This window comes from Cetorhinus maximus, chromosome 7, assembly GCF_964194155.1.
Source record: "Cetorhinus maximus chromosome 7, sCetMax3.hap1.1, whole genome shotgun sequence".
Lineage (NCBI taxonomy): Eukaryota > Metazoa > Chordata > Chondrichthyes > Lamniformes > Cetorhinidae > Cetorhinus > Cetorhinus maximus.
This window is the reverse complement of record NC_135885.1, coordinates 67,364,604-67,382,663: the sequence shown is the minus strand read 5'-3', so window position 1 is coordinate 67,382,663 and position 18,060 is coordinate 67,364,604. Positions and strand designations below refer to the sequence as shown.

The following is an 18,060-nucleotide window of genomic DNA, read 5'->3' as shown; positions in this document are numbered from 1 at the left end:
AACATTCTTGTAAACCTCCTCTGCACTCTCTCCAGAGCTATTACATCCTTCCTGTAATGTGGTGACTAGAACTGCACACAATACTCCAGTTGTGGCCTCAGCAGTGTTTTATACAATTCCAACATTATATCCTTACTTTTATATTCTATACCTCTGCCAATGAAGGAGAGCATTCCATATGCCTTCTTTGCAACCTTGTCTACTTGAACTGCTGCCTTCAGGGACCTGTGTACTTGTACGCCAAGATCTCTCACTTTATCTACCCCTCTTAGTATATTCCCATTTATTTTGTAATCCCTGTAACTGTTTGACCTCCCTAAATGTATGACCTCACACTTCTCTATGTTAAAATCCATCTGCCACTTTACCGCCCACTCCACCAACCCATCTATTCTTAATGTATAAAGTAGAGCCAATTACTGTGTTAATTTGTGGTAGTGGAACAAATTCATTCAAATCCATATTCTTTTCACAACCAGCCTTCCACATCCTCGGTGACATCAGATGAAAAAGTAGACTATGTACAAGTGGACAAGGAGAAGACCCAGGCTCTACAAAACACCATGCAAGAGTGGACTGATGTGAGACAATCCAGTGAACCTTTGAAGACCTTGAAATAGCAATATAAATGGTAAACAGTGGAAAGCAAACAATCTACAGTTCTGTAAAAAAAATAATAATCTGGAATTTCTGTTACACAATGATGTGTCAGAATAAGGGAAGGAATATTATTTCTTGAATTGCTTCAAATTTTACAGGTTGCTTTTCATCACCTTTAGATAAAAACAGCCACTTTATTATACCTGTTCTCGCAGAAAGTAATTTTTCCAAAGGTTCACTCTCAGAAATGCTCACAGGTGTTATCTAAGGCAGATTTCACGGTGCTCAAACATTGACCGCATCTCAATATCTATCTTTTGCTTAAAACAAAAACCTATGATAAGAGTAAAGAATAAAATTGTTAGCTACCTGGCTAGATTCCTTCAACACAAGGGTTTTGAGATAACCAACTACTTTTGCCATACTGTTATTTAGAAGTTGATGAACCTGTCACCAGCTACAAGTAAATATCCAATCGCCTGAAGAATGCCCTGAAAACTTGTAATACATTTTAAATGCAGCAGCGGAATATGTAAAGTGTGTGTATTTAACCAGAACCGAAGTGTCATTGAATTATTTCAACACATGGATAATTGCTGAAGCAAACCGTAGGGCTAGATTTTCAACATTCCACCCAAACCTAAAACTGGTGTTGCAGATCAGTCGTCTGCTTTGGAAAATGCCCAATTTTCAGCTGATCCACCCAACGGCAAGTTGAAAACCTATCCCAAACAACTGAGGGAGTCCTGCCTCTTTGAGTCTGAGGAAATCAGTCACAAATGAAGATTTCTATTCCTTCCATTTACCAAGCCAGAAATCCTATACAATGCAGAAAAATCTTCAAAAGTAAATGACAGAACTGTTTAGAAATTTTGGCAAGTGTACTTGATGGAATCCCTACTGTCTGTACAGTGTGGAAAACTATGAGTGGACTCATCAGCACCAAAATCATGACTTCGCAACGGATAGCAATGTAGCTTTAATACACTTTCTTAAGTTAATTTTTTTAAATCTGGGCAGTAAATGACTCTAGTCTTCTAAAATCACTGAAAGACGCATGTTTGTTCACCGCATTGAACTGAGATACAAGAATCCATGTGAAAAGTATTTATGCTATTTAATAAAAATAAATCCTTAGAATTAATGTAAAATGACAGATTGTTTATGAAATGATCTTCATTTGAAGTGCTGTCACTTATGAAACCTTCGTAACAAATTAAAAGGTTTGCATCATTTTACTCTGTTTTGACAAGGAGCAAAGCAGAGTAATTGCCGTGTTGCAAACTTGTTGCAATATCGTTTGATAAGTTATAAACATATATACATTTTTGCCAGTGCCATAAAAAGTAACAAATGTATTTCTAGATTGAAAGCATATGAAGGAGAAGGGAATAGAGAAATTATGCTGATAAAATTAGATAAGGAAGGGTGGGAGGAGGCTTGAGTGGAGCATGAACACTGGTATTGGGGGTGGGGGGTGGGGTGGTGTGGAGATGGGGATGTGAATGCCCTGTTTCTATGCTGTATGTTCTATGTAAAAAGTTTTTCACAAAAATATCCACTTAAAAACAATTAACTGTGTGTAATTTACTAATCAGTTGTGATCCCCTTCAGCCAGCCCATATGATCACTTTGGTTAAGATCACAAATGACATCACCACAACTTTCAAAATTGTTTTTATTCCAATACATTTTGAAGTGGGGAGACAACCTGACAAAAACACATTTCTTTAAACCATAATGATTCTGTTAGGAGAATTTCAACAGGTTTTCACGAGATAAGCAAATTTTCAAATGACTTGTAAGACATATACTTACCAACAAATAAACCATGATCAGAGAGTCACTGTGTAGCTCACCAGTAGCCATCGAAGATTCTCTATGTAAAATAGAAATGGGAGACTGTTAAGGTAAATTGAATGGATCAAGAATGGATAAGTGCTGCAAAACTAGCCAGATGTGCAGTAATGTGATTATAATTTCTGATTATCAGCTAATTTGCAAAATGTTGTCCAATCCCTGTACATCTCTAGCAAAAATAAAAATACCTGGAAGAATTCAGCAGTTCTGACAGCATCTGCGGAGAGGAACCATATGACTCTTCAACAGAACTAAGGAAAAATAGAAGAGTGGTGAAATATAAGCTGGTTTAAGGTGGGGTGGGACAAGTAGAGCTGGATAGAGGTCAAGTGATAGGTGGAGATTGCCAAAAGAACATCTCTATCTCCCAGCAGGATGGCCTGAGAACTTTCCATTTCTTCCTTGAACAAAGGCCCAACCAGTCTCCATCCACGACCACCCTCCTCTGAACTGGTCAAACAAGTTCCCAAATTGAACAACTTCTCCTTCAACTCCATTCACTTTTTCCTTCTCATCCCTTCCCCTCCCTCCCAGAGCCATAATTGGGTTCCGCTGGGATCCATCTTGCACCCCATCAGCCTCTATTATCAACTGATCAGCTTCCGCCATTTCTGCCACCTCCTGCGTGATGACATCACCAAACACATCTTCCCCTCCCCTTTCAGCATTCCAAAGGGACAGTTCCCTCTGCTGTTACCACGACCACACCTCAGTCACCCTCAACATTCCCTCCCTTTCCCATGGCACCTTTCCATGCAAGCGCAGGAGAAATAATACCTGGCCTTTTACCTTCTCCCTTCTTATCATCCAAGGTCCCAAACACCCCTTCCAGGTGAAGTAGCGACTTCTACTTCTTTCAATTTGATATACTGTATTCACTGCTCATGATGTGATCTCCTCTACATTAGGGAGACCAAAGCAGACTGAGACACTGCTTTGTGGAACATAAGAACATATGAGGAAGAATTTTCTGCCTGTCAGGTGGGCGGGCCTGACCCAATCTCTGGTGGGCAGGGAGCCAATCCCTGAGAAGCGGGCCACACTGTCATTTTACGTGGGCGGGCCAATTAAGGCCCGCCCAGCGTGACGTCTGGTGAGAAGCGCTATGCGCGGGCGGGGGGGGGATTCCCCAAAAACGAGAGAGCGCTTTTTCACGCATGCACACGAAAGAGCGCACATCTCCCTGAAGCAAAGTGCAGCGTCAGGGAGATCGCTTCCACTTTGAAAAAGATTAAAAATAGAAAAAATAAATTCCCTAACATGTTCCCCTCATGTGACAATGTCACATGAGATGGGACATGTTCATAATTTACACTATAACTTTATTAAACTTTTTAAAACCCTGCATGAAACCTCATCCCGCCGGTGGATGAGGTTTCATGTTTTTTCTATTTGCCGCCAGGGCTCCTGGCCTGCCCACTAACCTTAAGGTTGGACGGGCAGATCCTTTAATTGTTTAAATGATCCTGTCAATGGCCTCAATTGGCCATTGACAGGTCGGCGAGCCTGCAGCTGATTTTGCAGCGCCCCCGCCTTCCTGAAAATTTAAATACGGCGGGATGACATCGGGGGTTCCGTCCGACGTCATCCTGCGTCATTCTACGCGTCAGCAAGTGGGCCCTGCCCCCTGCTCGCCGACAGCAAAATTCTACCCATGGAGTCTCCAGCCTACTCTGCCATTCAGTACAATCATGCTAATCTTCTGCTTCAACTCCACTTTCCCATTCCCTCCCATATCACTGGATTAACCAAGGCTTGGATTCCAAAACCTCTTTGCACCGTTATAGTTATTTTCTCACCATTTAGAAAATATTCTAATTTATCTTTCTTAGGTCCAAAGTGGATGATCTCACATTTAAAGACACTGAACTTACATTGCCATATATTTGCTCACTTACTTTATCTATGTTCCTTTTCAGTTTCCTACTCCTATCTCCTACTTTACTGTCTTTCCTAATGTAGTGTCATCTGCAATATTGGATATACAACTCCCCATTCCTTCATCCAAGTCATTAACAAATGAGATGAAAAGTTGAGGCTCCATAGAGATCCCATTTTGCACATCCTGCCAAACTCAATACATAACATTTATTCCCACTTCCTGGTGGAAGTAACTGGGACATGTATATGAGATGATATTCCTTCTTTATAATATTGATAATAAAATATTGCTTATTTCTGGCCACAACTGTCTAACAGCAGTGATGACATTCACCAAGAATGTGTTTGCATTATCAGCGAAGATCAGGCATAAGCATCTCTGGCTATGTTTGTCCTGGAGCCAAAAATCCAAGCCTCTTTTTAAAAAAAAAACAGGCTAGATGTTCCAGCCATTGGGACCTTCTGAGCAGAAAAGCTAACTTACCTCACTGAGTTACAAACAACACATTCTGATGAAACTTCCACTTATATTTAGTCCAGATTAACAGTAAATTGTTCAAGTGACATTCCATCATTTAAGTATCATAGGTAAAGATTAAATATTGCAGAAAGAAAACAAACTTGCTGCTGGAAGTTATAGAATATCTTGTAGTCATTTTAATGGTTCCAATAATTACAGAAGAAAATAAAATGAAGATAAAGCTTACATGGCAATGCAGTAGTTCTTTTCAGTAAAGTTAGACTTAAAGGTCAGAGTGGTTTGAATTTCAGCCTTATAGTTTAAACTCCTGTATTGTAATATTCACTCATTTTAGCCTGATCTTTCTTTGCCTGGTAGGTCATATTACAAAGAAGAGGGCTTTAATCCTGTAGGAAGAAAAATAACAAGGTCAATGTCATACTGCAGAGCTTAAGATCTCTTCAGCTGATAATGGAATAGCATCCAAGGTAACCTTGGAGAAGTGCACCCTCGTTTGTTCCACTGTCTTAGTTGAAGGGATAACTGTGGGTAGGAAATAAAATCATTGAACCAGATTCAGCACAATTGGAAGCCATTTGGCTCAACATGCCTGTACTGGCTCTTTAAAGGAACTATCCAATTAGTCCCACTGCTCCTTCCCCATAGCCTGGCATCTTTTTCCTTTTGAGATATGTATTCAGTTCCCTTCTGAAAGTTAATATTGAATCTGCTCCACCACCCTTTTAGGCAGTGCATTCCAGATAATAACAACTTGGTGCAAAAAAACTTATTTCGCCAATGGTTCTTTTGCCAATTTTCTTAAACCTGTGACCTCTGGTTACCAATTCTCCTGCTAGCGGAAACAGTTCTTCTACATTTATTCAATGAGAGACCTCTCATAATTCTGAACACCTCTATTAAATCCCCCTCAACCTTCTCTCCTTTAAGGAGAAAAATGTAATCCCACCTTCTCCAGTCTCTCCACATCACCCAACTGGTAAGAAAATCTAAAAAAGGGAAAAGAAATTTCCTTATTCTGTCATATATTTGATCCTGATCCATATAGCTGTACTTTTCTTAATTTGGAAGACATTGACTATTGATCAAATTATGCTACATCAGCCAAACAGTTACCTGGAGTTCTCTATTTCTAAAACAAAAAGATGAAATCAAGCAAATTACAAAATCAACCTCAACTATCAAAAGTAACTCCTAATGCACTTGTTTTGTGTTATGGTTTCACAGATTTATTAATCATTTCTATGCTTCAAGGCTTTTTACTTTACATGAACTACTGTACAGTTTGATCAATATAATGTTCCTGTGGGGCCAGAGAAAACCATGACATTTTTAATTTAAAAAAACTATATATAAACTCAAAAACAAAATGCAGATTTAAATTGTGCTCTCATTTTTAGTTTGTTTTTCCACTTAACTCAGGAATGCAGGTATGCTATAGTAAGTATGTAAGTAAAGCAAAGTTATATAACGTGGAACAATTGTGTTAAAAACTGTAGGACTCAACATGTACCATTTGTATTTGCTGCAGAAATTGGACCATTAGCTTATGTAATTCCTTGGCATTCACAAGTACATCTGTTTGTCTATGAATGCCATTCTGACCCCAGGCAGGTGTAAAATTTTCATAGAAATGCATTCTACTGAAAACTCAGGACTATCTTGGAATCATAAACCATGGATATTGGGAATTGCATGTTGCACTATTACAAGATCTGATATTCTCTGAAGAATTGAATTTCAACGGTCTAAAGGGATTAATAGAGATTAACAATGGAGATCAGTAGGACATTAGTGCGAAGAATTTCATAACTCATGGGTGACAAAATCACAAATGGAAGAGTTTATTCGCAAGTGCTATAAATTCATTATCCTACTTCTGTCCATTGTATTATTTATACCACAGATAATTTATTATAAGCACGTTCAAATCAATTGGACACTGAAGGTGGTTAAACTGCTTTGATGTTACGAAGCCATCAGAGAGGTCATCAGGTCACCATAAAGAGTATTTTTTCTGCTGTAGAATGTATAATTATTTTATATTTAATAAAAGTATTGTCAGTTTATGTGGTATACATATAATGTAGCATTTATAAATAAAAGATCTTGTGAAAAATGTACATATTTGGTTAAAGAATCACAAATTTGGATTTGCAGTGAGCACTTATCACTGACTTACATTGCTTTACTGCATGATACTGTATATACAACGACTGCACTTCAATATATCTAAGTAAATATTTACAACTTTTTCTTTTGCCCTATTAGTATTTGATTTTTTTATCTTGTGTAGATTTTTCTCTCCATAAGTAATGATGAAATACTTATTTAAATAAGGACCAAAGTACAGTGGTTTTGTACAATAATTTATTACAATTTTGACTGATTTGGTCTATTTTTGACATTGCACCATGGCAGCAATGAAGTCAAATGCAGGTTTAAAGAAATCCTTCAATTTTGTGAGATCCTTGTGACCAAAATAATCCCACTATGGACTGTCACCAAGGTACACATTACTCAATAACAGAAAAACCCTGAATAGATCTACCACTGAATTATTGCACTATTGCACAAAATAGTTACAATTTTACAGGTTACTTAATGTTCCAATTATAAGCCTCTGTGCTGTTTCATTACACAATTTGCTTTCTTGTTTCTGCATACTTTATAGACAACAGTGTGATGTGAAGTGAAAATAAACCTCAGTGCTGAAAAGATTCACTGACTGTTGTAATTCCACAAACTATTGCATGCAGATGCTGAAGGTGGTTTGTTTCCACATATGGCATTCAAGGAGAAAAGTTGGATTAGGCTGGAAATCAGGCATTGGGATTGCAATGCATAATTAGCACAATTAACTTTGTGCTGCTTTGTAATTTAAATTATAGTGCCATCTAGCCCATTGCTATGCAAACTGCTGAGTGGCTGCACACCTCAGCAAAGGACACTAGTTCATGCAAGGCCAGCACCAATTAAATCTAGCCTAAAGGTTGCCATGATACTAGCTGATTGTGGTACTCTGTACTCGATATGGGGTCACCTGACTTGTTTTAATTCCTCCATGGGATGTGGGCTTCGTTGGCTGGGCCAGCATTTATTGTCCATCCCTAATTGCCCTTGAGAAGGTGGTGGTGAGCTGCCTTCTTGAACCGCTACAATCCACGTGGTGTAGGTACACCCACAGCGCTGTTTGGAAGGGAGTTCCAGGATTTTGACCCAGAGACCGTGAGGAATGGCAATATATTTCCAAGTCAGGATGGTAAGTGACTTGGAGGGGAACTTCCAGTTGGTGGTGTTCCCATCTACCTGCTGCCCTTGCCCTTCGAGATGGTAGTGGTCATGGGTTTGGAAGGTGCTGTCGAAGGAGCCTTGGTGAATTCCTGCATTGTACCTGGTAGATGGTACACACTGCTGCTACTGTGCATCGGTGGTGGAGGGAGTGAATGTTTGTGGATGTGGTGCTAATCAAGCAGTCTGCTTTGTCTTGGATGGTGTCAAGCTCCTTGAGTGTTGTGGGAGCTGCACACATCCAGGCAAGTGGAGAGTATTCCATCAGACTCCTGACTTGAGCCTTGTAGATGGTGGACAGGCTTTGGGGAGTCAGAAGGTGGGTTACTCATTGTACGATTCCTAGCCTCTGACCTGCTCTTGTAGCCACAATATTTATATGGCTAGTCCAGTTCAGTTTCTGGTCAATGGTAATCCCCCAGGATGTTGATAGTGGCGGATTCAGTGATGGTAATGCCATTGAACATCAAGGGCGATGGTTGGATTCTCTCTTGTTGGAGATGGTCATTGCCTGACACTTGTGTGGCACGAATGTTACTTGCCACTTTTTGGCCCAAGTCTGGATATTGTCCAGGTCTTGCTGCATTTGGACATTGACTGCTTCAGTATCTGAGGAGTCGTGAATGGTGCTGAACATGGTGCAATCATCAGCAAACATCGCCATTTCTGACCTTATAATGGAAGGAAGGTCATTGATGAAGCAACTGAAGATGGTTGGGCCAAAGACACTACCCTTAGGAACTCCTGCGGTGATGCCCTGGAGCTGAGATGACTGACCTCCAACAACCACAACCATCTTCCTTTGTGCGAGGTATGACTCCAACCAGCGGAGAGTTTTCCCCATAATTCCCATTGACTCAACTCCAGTTTTGCTAGGGCTCCTTGATGCCACACTTGGTCAAATGTGGCCTTGATGTCAAGGGCAGTCATTCTCACCTCACCTTGGGAGTTCAGCTGTTTTGTCCATATTTGAACCAAGGCTGTAATGAGGTCAGAGGTGACAGAATCCAAACTGGGCGTCAGTGAGTAGGTAAGCAAGTGCCGCTTGATAGCACTGTTGATGATCCCTTTCATCACTGATGATGAAGAGTAGACTGATGGGGTGGTAATTGGCTGAGTTGGATTTGTCCTGCTTTTTGTGTACAGGACATATTTGGGCAATTTCCCACATAGCCGGGTAGATGACAGTATTGTAGCTGCACTAGAACAGCTTGGCTAGAGGCGTGGCAAGTTCTGGAGTACAAGTCTTCAGTACTATTGCTGGAATATTGTCAGGGCCCATAGCCTTTGCAGTATCCAGTGCCTTCAGCCATTTCTTGATATCATGTGGAGTGAATCAAATTGGCTGAAGACTGGCATCTGTGATACTGGGGACCTCTGGAGGAGGCCGAGATGGATCATCCACTCGGCACATCTGGCTGAAGATTGCAACAAATGCTTCAGCCTTATCTTTTGCACTGATGGCCTGGGCTCCTCCATCATTGAGGATGGGGATATTTGTGAAGCCTCCTCCTCCAGTGGGTTGTTTAATTGTCCACCACCATTCATAACTGGATGTGGCAGGACTGCAGAGCTTAGATCTGATCCGTTGGTTGTGGAATCACTTAGCCCTGTCTATCACTTGCTGCTTATGCGGTTTGGTGCGCAAGTAGTCCTGTGTTATAGCTTCACCAGGTTGACACCTCATTTTTAGGTATGCCTGGTGCTGTTCCTGGCATGCCCTCCTGCACTCTTCATTGAACCAGGATTGATCCCCTGGCTTGGTGGTAATGGTAGAGTGGGAGATATGCCAGGCCATGAGGTTACAGATTGTGTTCGAGTACAATTCTGCTGCTGATGGCCCACAGCGCCTCATGGATACCCAGTTGAGTTGCTAGATCTGTTTGAAATCTATCCCATTTGGTACAGTGGTAGTGCCACCCAACATGATGGAGGGTGTCCTCAATTTGAAGGCGGGACTTCGTCTCCACAATGACTGTGCGGTGGTCACTCCTACCAATACTGTCATGGATAGATGCATCTGCGTCAAGCAGGTTGTTTAGGATGAGGTCAAGTATGTTTTTCCCTCTTGTTGGTTCCCTCACCATCTGCCACAGACCCAGTCTAGCAGTTATGTCATTTAGGGCTCAGCCAGCTCGGTCAGTAGTGGTGCTCTGAGCCACTCTTGGTGAAGGACATTGAAGTCCCCCACCCAGAGTACATTCTGCGCCCTTGCCACCCTCACCGCTTCCTCCATGTGGAACATCCTATCATACCCTGGTATCTTTGGCCAGTTCAGTGTTTCCTGGTCTTGTCCTAGGTATGGGATCCCTACACTTTTTGGGGTGATCTTGGTGAAGTTCATGAAGCCAAACCCCGAGTCCTTCCATTTTCCCCATCCTAGTTGGAACTTTGGTGTTACCTTTATACCCCTCTTGGCACACTGACAGGCCATTTTTAACCCTTCCCCCTCTTGTGCCAATACCATGACTAGTTCATCAATATTGGGGGTCTCCCACCTACACTGATCACAATAAATGATCATATCACACCCATCTCCTGAGTGAAAGCCCCATTGTTCATCCTCAACTGGGGGTCTGTGTGGTTGTGTTTCTGAAAGTGTAACCAATCCCTGCCCCATGATGACGATGATGCTCGTTGTCTGGATGGCATTAGTAAATATCAGCAGTCCTGGTATGAATCTGGATGGAGATGTCTTCCAGTTGATCTGGGAACAGAAATTGTGTAGTATTTACTCTTTTTTGTAGTTTTTAACTGATTAATATGGAACCATTTGGGCCTTTTTTCCCACTTTTGTCTGAAATGTGGACTAGGTACACTGCAGGACTTGCTCTGTCAATTATTGGATAGGGTCCCACCCATCTGGTTCAAAAACATGTTCTTTTCTTAAATAGTTTGGGACCATAACCAGTTCTCCCGCTTGGTACTCGAATGTCCTAAACCCTTTGTCAAAATATTTTTTTATTTGTTGCTGACTTTTCCCAGTACGTTGGGCCACAAACTCATTCTTTTTTTTTGATATGATCTTCCATGGACTCCAACCATTTCTGGTTAACTATTCCCTGTAGAAACAGGCTGAGTGGGGGAATGACTAGGTGGGCGAGTGTCCTCATTAACCAGTCCATCATGGCTTGATAGGGTAAGATACCTGTGGTGCTGTTTGGGGTTGCTCTTGTGGCCATCAGGCACATGGGTAACATGTCAAGCCATTGTGTGGGGTAATTCTCACAAAGCTTTTTCAACATTGTTTTACAGGTTTGGTTATCCCTCTCCACTGCCCCTGGTGACTGTGGGTGATGTGCCACATGTAGCTTATGGTCAATTTTCATAAGGCACTGGAGTTCTGAAAAAAACATTACAGTGAAGTGTGGGCCCTTGTCACTGTCAACGTGAAGTGGTAATCCTCACCTGCAGACCACCTCACACAGTAGTAGCTTGGCTGCGGTGAGGGCTGTGTTCTTTTTTCAGGGGAAGGCCTCTATCCATTTGGTGAATTTATCTATTAAGATCAAGCAATATTTAGGACCTAAGGGTGCTGCAGCAAGGGGCAAAATAAAATCTATCTGGATATGTGTCCAAGGTCCATCCATCTGGCAGGGGTGGCCTCTGTAACAATGCACGGTTAGCATTGTTGCTTGGGTTACACTGGAGGCAGGGAAGACACCTCCGAGTCTTGGCCTCAAAGCCTGTTTCACAGCCCGAGTACTAGGCCATAGCAGAGAGCTTTTCCAGTGACCTTTACTGAATAGTGCCCTCCAGTGGGGTGGGTGTGTAACAACTCAAACAATTCATCTCCCAGAATTGGGGGTACACAAGTAACCGAAGACCCAGGGAAACCATCGTACATGAGGATGGGGGTTGATATGCCGGAGTCCACCTGATAGATGGACGTGAGCTGAGCCCAAGGGGTCGGGGCCAGCAGGGGCTGCCCTTCCTGGTGCCAAGCGATGACAGTTGGGAATGGATCATATGTGGCCTGCAAGGAAGCGAGGTCGCTGACTGGGCTGATTGCTGCTATAGGTAGTGGGACATGCTCTGGGGGTTTTATCCACGTTGGAGCTTTTATGGTGACTTGCTTTGCCGCCTGGCCTGCCATGGAGTTGCCTTTGGCAAGGGATTCTATGGAGCAAGAATGGGCCTTCACTTTGCCCACGTAAACAGACTCCGCACAGCCCCTCAACACTGCATCGAGGATCCAGAGCAAACCAGGTTTGCCATCGATTGTACAAAAAGTATTCTGTACATACAGAGGTAAAAAAAGCAGGGTGTTGATAGACAATGACGCATTGTTGGACCAAATGTTAACACTTTGGCAATTAGTAACGTGAATGGCAGTCACCAGCACAACCACCTCGGCGTATTGGGCAGAATGGGGGTTACATCTATACTGAACAGTCTCATTTGGCATGATGACAGTGAAGCTGGTGTACGGTTTACCAGCCTGGTGGAAAGACGATCCATCAATGAAGATGCCCCATGCCTTGTCAATTGGCTCTGCCTGGAACAAGGGGATGTGGAAGTCCAACAGGGGTAATAGAGACACGTGCACTGGCCATCGATCATGAGCCTCTGCAGCAATAATGTAGTTCGTTTGGGAGTCAGTTCCAAATTGCGCTGGGTCAATTCCAATGTGCAGTGACTCAGTCGGGCTGATGACACGAGTGAGTCCCCCAGTCAAAGCAGAGGAGTATGTGGGCTGTGAAGTATCACCTTGTTGAAGCCTGTGATGTATGTGAAATGTTTGACCACCCAGAATATAGCCAGCAAGTGACTCTCACAGGCAGAATAAGCCAGTTCAGCCCCTCTCAGGATTCGGGAGACAAGTGTAACCAGGAGTAGTCTCCTCTGATTCTCCTGGCAAAGAACAGCCGCCAAGCTTTTTTCCATAGCCCCTGCCTCCATGTGAAAGGCCTTGTTTGGGTTTGGGGTCAAGAGGCATGTCACCTGGACAAAAGCTTTTATCAGTTGTGTAACTGCTTTGACGCATTCTTCAGTCCACTTAGACCGGACCTGGTGCTGGGGCACCGCTACAGCCACCTGCCGAGTCCCATTTCCAATTCTCTTGGCCACTAACGCAGCTTCCAGCCTCTCTCGGCACTGTTCGACTGGATTGGGACTTGTCCATTCCGAAGGAGGAAGCAGAGCTCTTTATTCTTGCCTACCCCTGCTCCCGTTGAGCAATGTATAAAGTGGCACCGCAGTTTCTATGAATAGAGGAATGAACATCCGTTGATACCCCAACAGCCCGAGGAAGGAACGTAAGGCAGTCCACGAGATGGGTAGGGGCAGATGTTAGATGGTCTCAATCTTGTGTCAATCAGGGCTAATACCAGATGAACCAACTTGGTCTTCCAAGAAGATGATGCAGCCCTGTACCAGCTGTGCTTTACGCAGATGGACCTTAAGCCTGGCCCCCTTTTGTAACAGCTGCAATTCCTTCAAGAGGGCTAAATGTTGAGGGCAGTCCTTACTGGCGAGGAGGAGGCCATCAACATACTGGAGTAAGCAGGATGGTCGTGAGAAGCCTTTCAACGCTCCAGCCATACACTTCTGGAAGATGGTAGGGGCATTGTGAAACCTTTGTGGCAAGCATGTCCAGGTATAGTCCTGGTCTTCGGAAGGTAAAGGCAAACTTAAACTGGTCTGATTGTTTTACTGGGATACTCCAAAAACTATTTGAGATATCCAGAGGAAAAACTGTGATACTACTGGAAATCTTGGATGGTAGGGTGGGGATTTCCCGCACTACCGGGGTGCAAACAGGCCATTGAGTTCAGTTTCCAACAATCGATAGTCAGACACCAACTGCCATCTGGTTTTTTAACCGGCCAAATTGGGGAGTTTGTGGTGAACATGCCTTTGCGGACAACCCCCTGCTTTAATAATGACTCAATACTAGCCCGGATATATGGTACACTGTTGACTGTGTAGGAGTACTGTTTCACAGGACCACATGTACTGGCCCATTAATTTCCTTGGGCCCAGTCATGCTTCCACAATCGTGCTTGCTAGTTGTGAACACGCATGATACCAACTCGAAAATTGCCCGAACCTCAGGGTCCTCCGAGGTGACTGGCTCATACTCCTCAGCTTTCTTAATCGTGAATACTGAATGCACACTAAATACCGAAGTCGGGGGTCCATGCTTAAGGTTCCAGCAGATACAATTATTGTCATAATCAATTACCGCTCTGTAACTCTTGCCCATGTAAATCGGAGACAGAACTGTGACTCGGATCCAGGGAGGGTGCTGGGGCACTGAACTGAACTGCTGTGACACAGCTACAGCCACCTGCTGAGTCCCATTTCCAATTCTCTTGGCCACTAATGCAGCTTCCAGTCTCTCTCAGCACTGTTCGACTGGATTGGGACTCGTCCATTCCGAAGGAGGAGGCAGAGCGAAGCAGAGCTCTTTATTCTTGCCTGCCCCTGCTCCCGTACGTTTACTTCAGCAATTGCGGGTGTAATGCCCCACGCAATTGCAATGGAAACAATGGATTTGAATGCCCCTTCTCTGCATGGAGTTCTTCGGCAACCCAGATTTTTGGTTGGGCAACAGGCCCTTGACAGCTGCTATCTTAGCTTTTGCGGGTGTTCAAGGAATGTCATTACGGACATGCCCCCAGACTATGTTAGCATAGAGGATTAATACATCCCAGTCCATTGCCTTACTATTATATATCCTATAGCGCTACAGACCAATAGCTGGAGTCTTTTCAGGAAAAGGCCCTTGAAATTTGGGGAGTTATAGAATGTTCCCTCCTCCTCCGAATCACTCCCCTCCTCCAGCTGGGTCTTCCAATAACAATCATGAAGTCTCTCTGTAAATACCCTCAGGCTTTCGGTGGGTGTCAGTTTAATATTAACTAGGACCTCATGAAAATCAATGTTCTCCTCTCCTAGGGCCTTTCATAAGTCATCCTCTAGCTCCTTGAGTGAACCCTTTACCATAATATCCCAGTTCATCGCCACTGTAATCAGCTCAGGTACAGATGAGTCTTGTGTGCACCCCTTACTGACTCCTTCACAGACATCCTGTTAAATCCTGAAATGCACCCCTTTATACACTACTATATTGTGGGTGAGACAAAAAGAAGGAATGGAAACTCAACTTGACTTCTTGGAATGTGAGGAACAGCTCCCAACCCCACCGCAGAACTGCTCTGTCCAGCAGAGAACTTTCACGACATAATATTGATAATATTTCAGTGAAACCCACCTAGCAGAGGAGGGCCAGCTAACCAAGCTATCAACAGGCTACACATTCTTCTGGAAAGGCAAGCCAAATAGTGAGAGGCAAGAGGCAGGCGGCTTTGCTATCAAGTCTGACATTGTAGAAAGTTTGGATACTCTGCCTAGGGGTATAAACAATTGCTTCATGTTCTATTCCTATCTCTTGTGGACAACAAGTCTGCGACAATCATCAGTGCATGTTCTCCAACAATGACTAGTCCTGAGGAAACCAAGGGCAAATTCTATGAGGACCTGGACAGAGCTATTGCAAATACTCCACAGGAGGACAAACTCATCATAATGGGGAACTTCAATGCAAGAGTGGGAGCTGACTATCAGGCTTGGGATGGTGTCCTGGGAAACCATGGTGTGGGGAAAGGCAACAGCAATGGCCTGTTTCTCCTGAATCTTTACACCTGCTGTAATTTGTCAATCACCAACACCACCTTTAGGCAGAAGGCAAAATACAAAAACACTTGGATGCACCCAAGATCTAAACACTGGCGTCAGACTGACTTTATCACCGCCAGTCAGAGCAACATACAAGTTGGTATGATCACCAGGGTTATGAAAGGAGCAGAGTGCTCTACAGACCACAGGATGCTGGCTCCAAGGTGAAATTTACTATCTCATTGAAAAGAAGACCAACATGCACCAAACTCCCAAGAAACCGGCATCCACAGAGTGCTGTGAATGATTCAGGCTCAGAGCTGAGGAACAGCTGTCCTCTGAAGAAAACCCAAGTGATGACGTTGAAGTACTATGGTCAACCTTCCAATCAAAAGTTCTGGAAGCTGCCAATAATGTCCTGGGAACACAGAAAAGAAACCACTGAGATTCGTTCGATGAAAACGATGATCAAATTAAGGAACTGCTACAGGAGAAAAATGCAGCATGGCCGGGAAACAAAGATATATCGGCTGTGAAGAAATCAGTCCAGGGGAGCAAAAGGAACCTGCAACAGAAGCTGTGTAGGATGCAAGACCCATGGTGGGCCAAACAAGCCAGAGATCTTCAAGTCTATACTGATAAAAACAACATGAGGAATTTCTATAATCTCCCTCGCATGGCTGTTCACCTGTTCTCAGTGCTAACAGGGGAAATCTGATGGATAGTGCAGTTATCAGAGCGTGCTAGGCTCAGCACTTTACGGGTGTGCTTAACCATCTATCCACTGGCCCAAATGTGAAAAGCTGGACAGCAAAGCCTCTGTTGTGGAGTTTGACAAAGCCATCAAATCCTTGCCCGCAAGGAAAGCTCCCGGGCTCAGATGGGATCCCAGGAGAAATTTACACATCTGGGGACCCCAGCTAGTGATCACACTCACCCAATTACATCACAGAATGTAGGATTAACAAACTATTCCTCAGGAGTTCAAGGATGCCACAATTGTTCACTTGCTTGTGATAGCTGGTAAGATTCTAGCAAAAGTTCTACTCAACAGACTGTAAGCCACATCTTCCTTAAACGAGGTTTTCCACCCACGGTGGTTGACAGGGGCCTCAACCGTGTCCGGCCCATCTCCCACACATCCACCCTCACACCTTTCTCGCCCTCCCAGACCATGATAGGGTCCCCCTTGTCCTCACTTATCACCCCACCAGCCTCCGCATTCAAAGGATCATCCTCCGCCATTTCCGCCAACTCCAGCATGATGTCACCACCAAACACATCTTTCCTTCACCCCCCCGGCGGCATTCTGCAGAGATCGTTCCCTCCGAGACACACTGGTCCACTCCTCCATCACCCCCTACACTTCAACCCCCTCCCACGGCACCTTCCCATGCAACCGCAGAAGGTGCAACACCAGCCCCTTTACTTCCCCTCTCCTCACCGTCCAAGGGCCCAAACACTCCTTTCAAGTGAAGCAGCATTTCACTTGCACTTCCCCCAATTTAGTCTACTGCATTCGCTGCTCCCAATGCGGTTTCCTCTACATTGGAGAGACCAAACGCAGATTGGGTGACCACTTTGCGGAACACCTTCGGTCTGTCCGTAAGCATGACCCTGACCTCCCTGTCGCTTGCCATTTCAACACTCCACCCTGCTGTCATGCCCACATGTCCGTCCTTGGTCTGCTGCATTGTTCCAGTGAAGCTCAACGCAAACTGGAGGAACAGCATCTCATCTTCCGACTAGGCACTTTACAGCCTTCCGGACTGAATATTGAGTTCAACAATTTTAGATCATGAACTCTCTCCTCCATCCCCACCCCCTTTCCGATCCCCCTTTTTTCCAATAATTTATATAGATTTTTCTTTTCCCACCTATTTCCATTATTTTTAAATGTATTTCCATCCATTGTTTTATCTCTACCTTTTAGCCTATTTCGATCCCTTCCCCCCACCCCATCCCCACTAGGGTTATCTGTACCTTGCTCATCCTGCTTTCTACGCTTAATGTCACCTATTAGCACATTCCTTAGATAATATCACCACCTCTTTGTCCTTTTGTCTATGACATCTTTTGGTTATCTCCACCTATCACTGGCCCTCTATCCAGCTCTACCTGTCCCACCCCCCACTTAAACCAGCTTATATTTCACCTCTTTTCTATTTTTCCTTAGTTCTGTTGAAGAGTCATACGGACTCGAAACGTTAACTGTGTTCCTCTCCACAGTTGCTGTCAGACCTGCTGAGTTTTTCCAGGTATTTTTGTTTTTGTGTTAGCAGAACTGTACTGCCTGAAAGACACAATGGGTCCAGGAAAGGGAAAGG

The 18,060-nt window shown here is 43.8% G+C and overlaps 1 protein-coding gene across 6 annotated transcripts in view; it reads left to right on the top strand.

The window, feature by feature from the left end:
• Positions 1–7,543, top strand: part of gab2 (GRB2-associated binding protein 2) — a 354,556-nt gene extending 347,013 nt beyond the window's left edge. For 5 of the 6 annotated variants that reach the window (XM_078545684.1, XM_078545681.1, XM_078545685.1 and 2 more), the window contains one exon: positions 480–7,543. In XM_078545684.1, coding sequence (XP_078401810.1) covers positions 480–620 — 141 coding nt within the window. In that variant the 3' untranslated portion in view covers positions 621–7,543. The remainder of the gene's footprint in view (positions 1–479) is intronic. The other variant, XM_078545682.1, reaches the window with a different exon arrangement.
• The last annotated feature ends 10,517 nt before the right edge of the window (positions 7,544–18,060 follow it).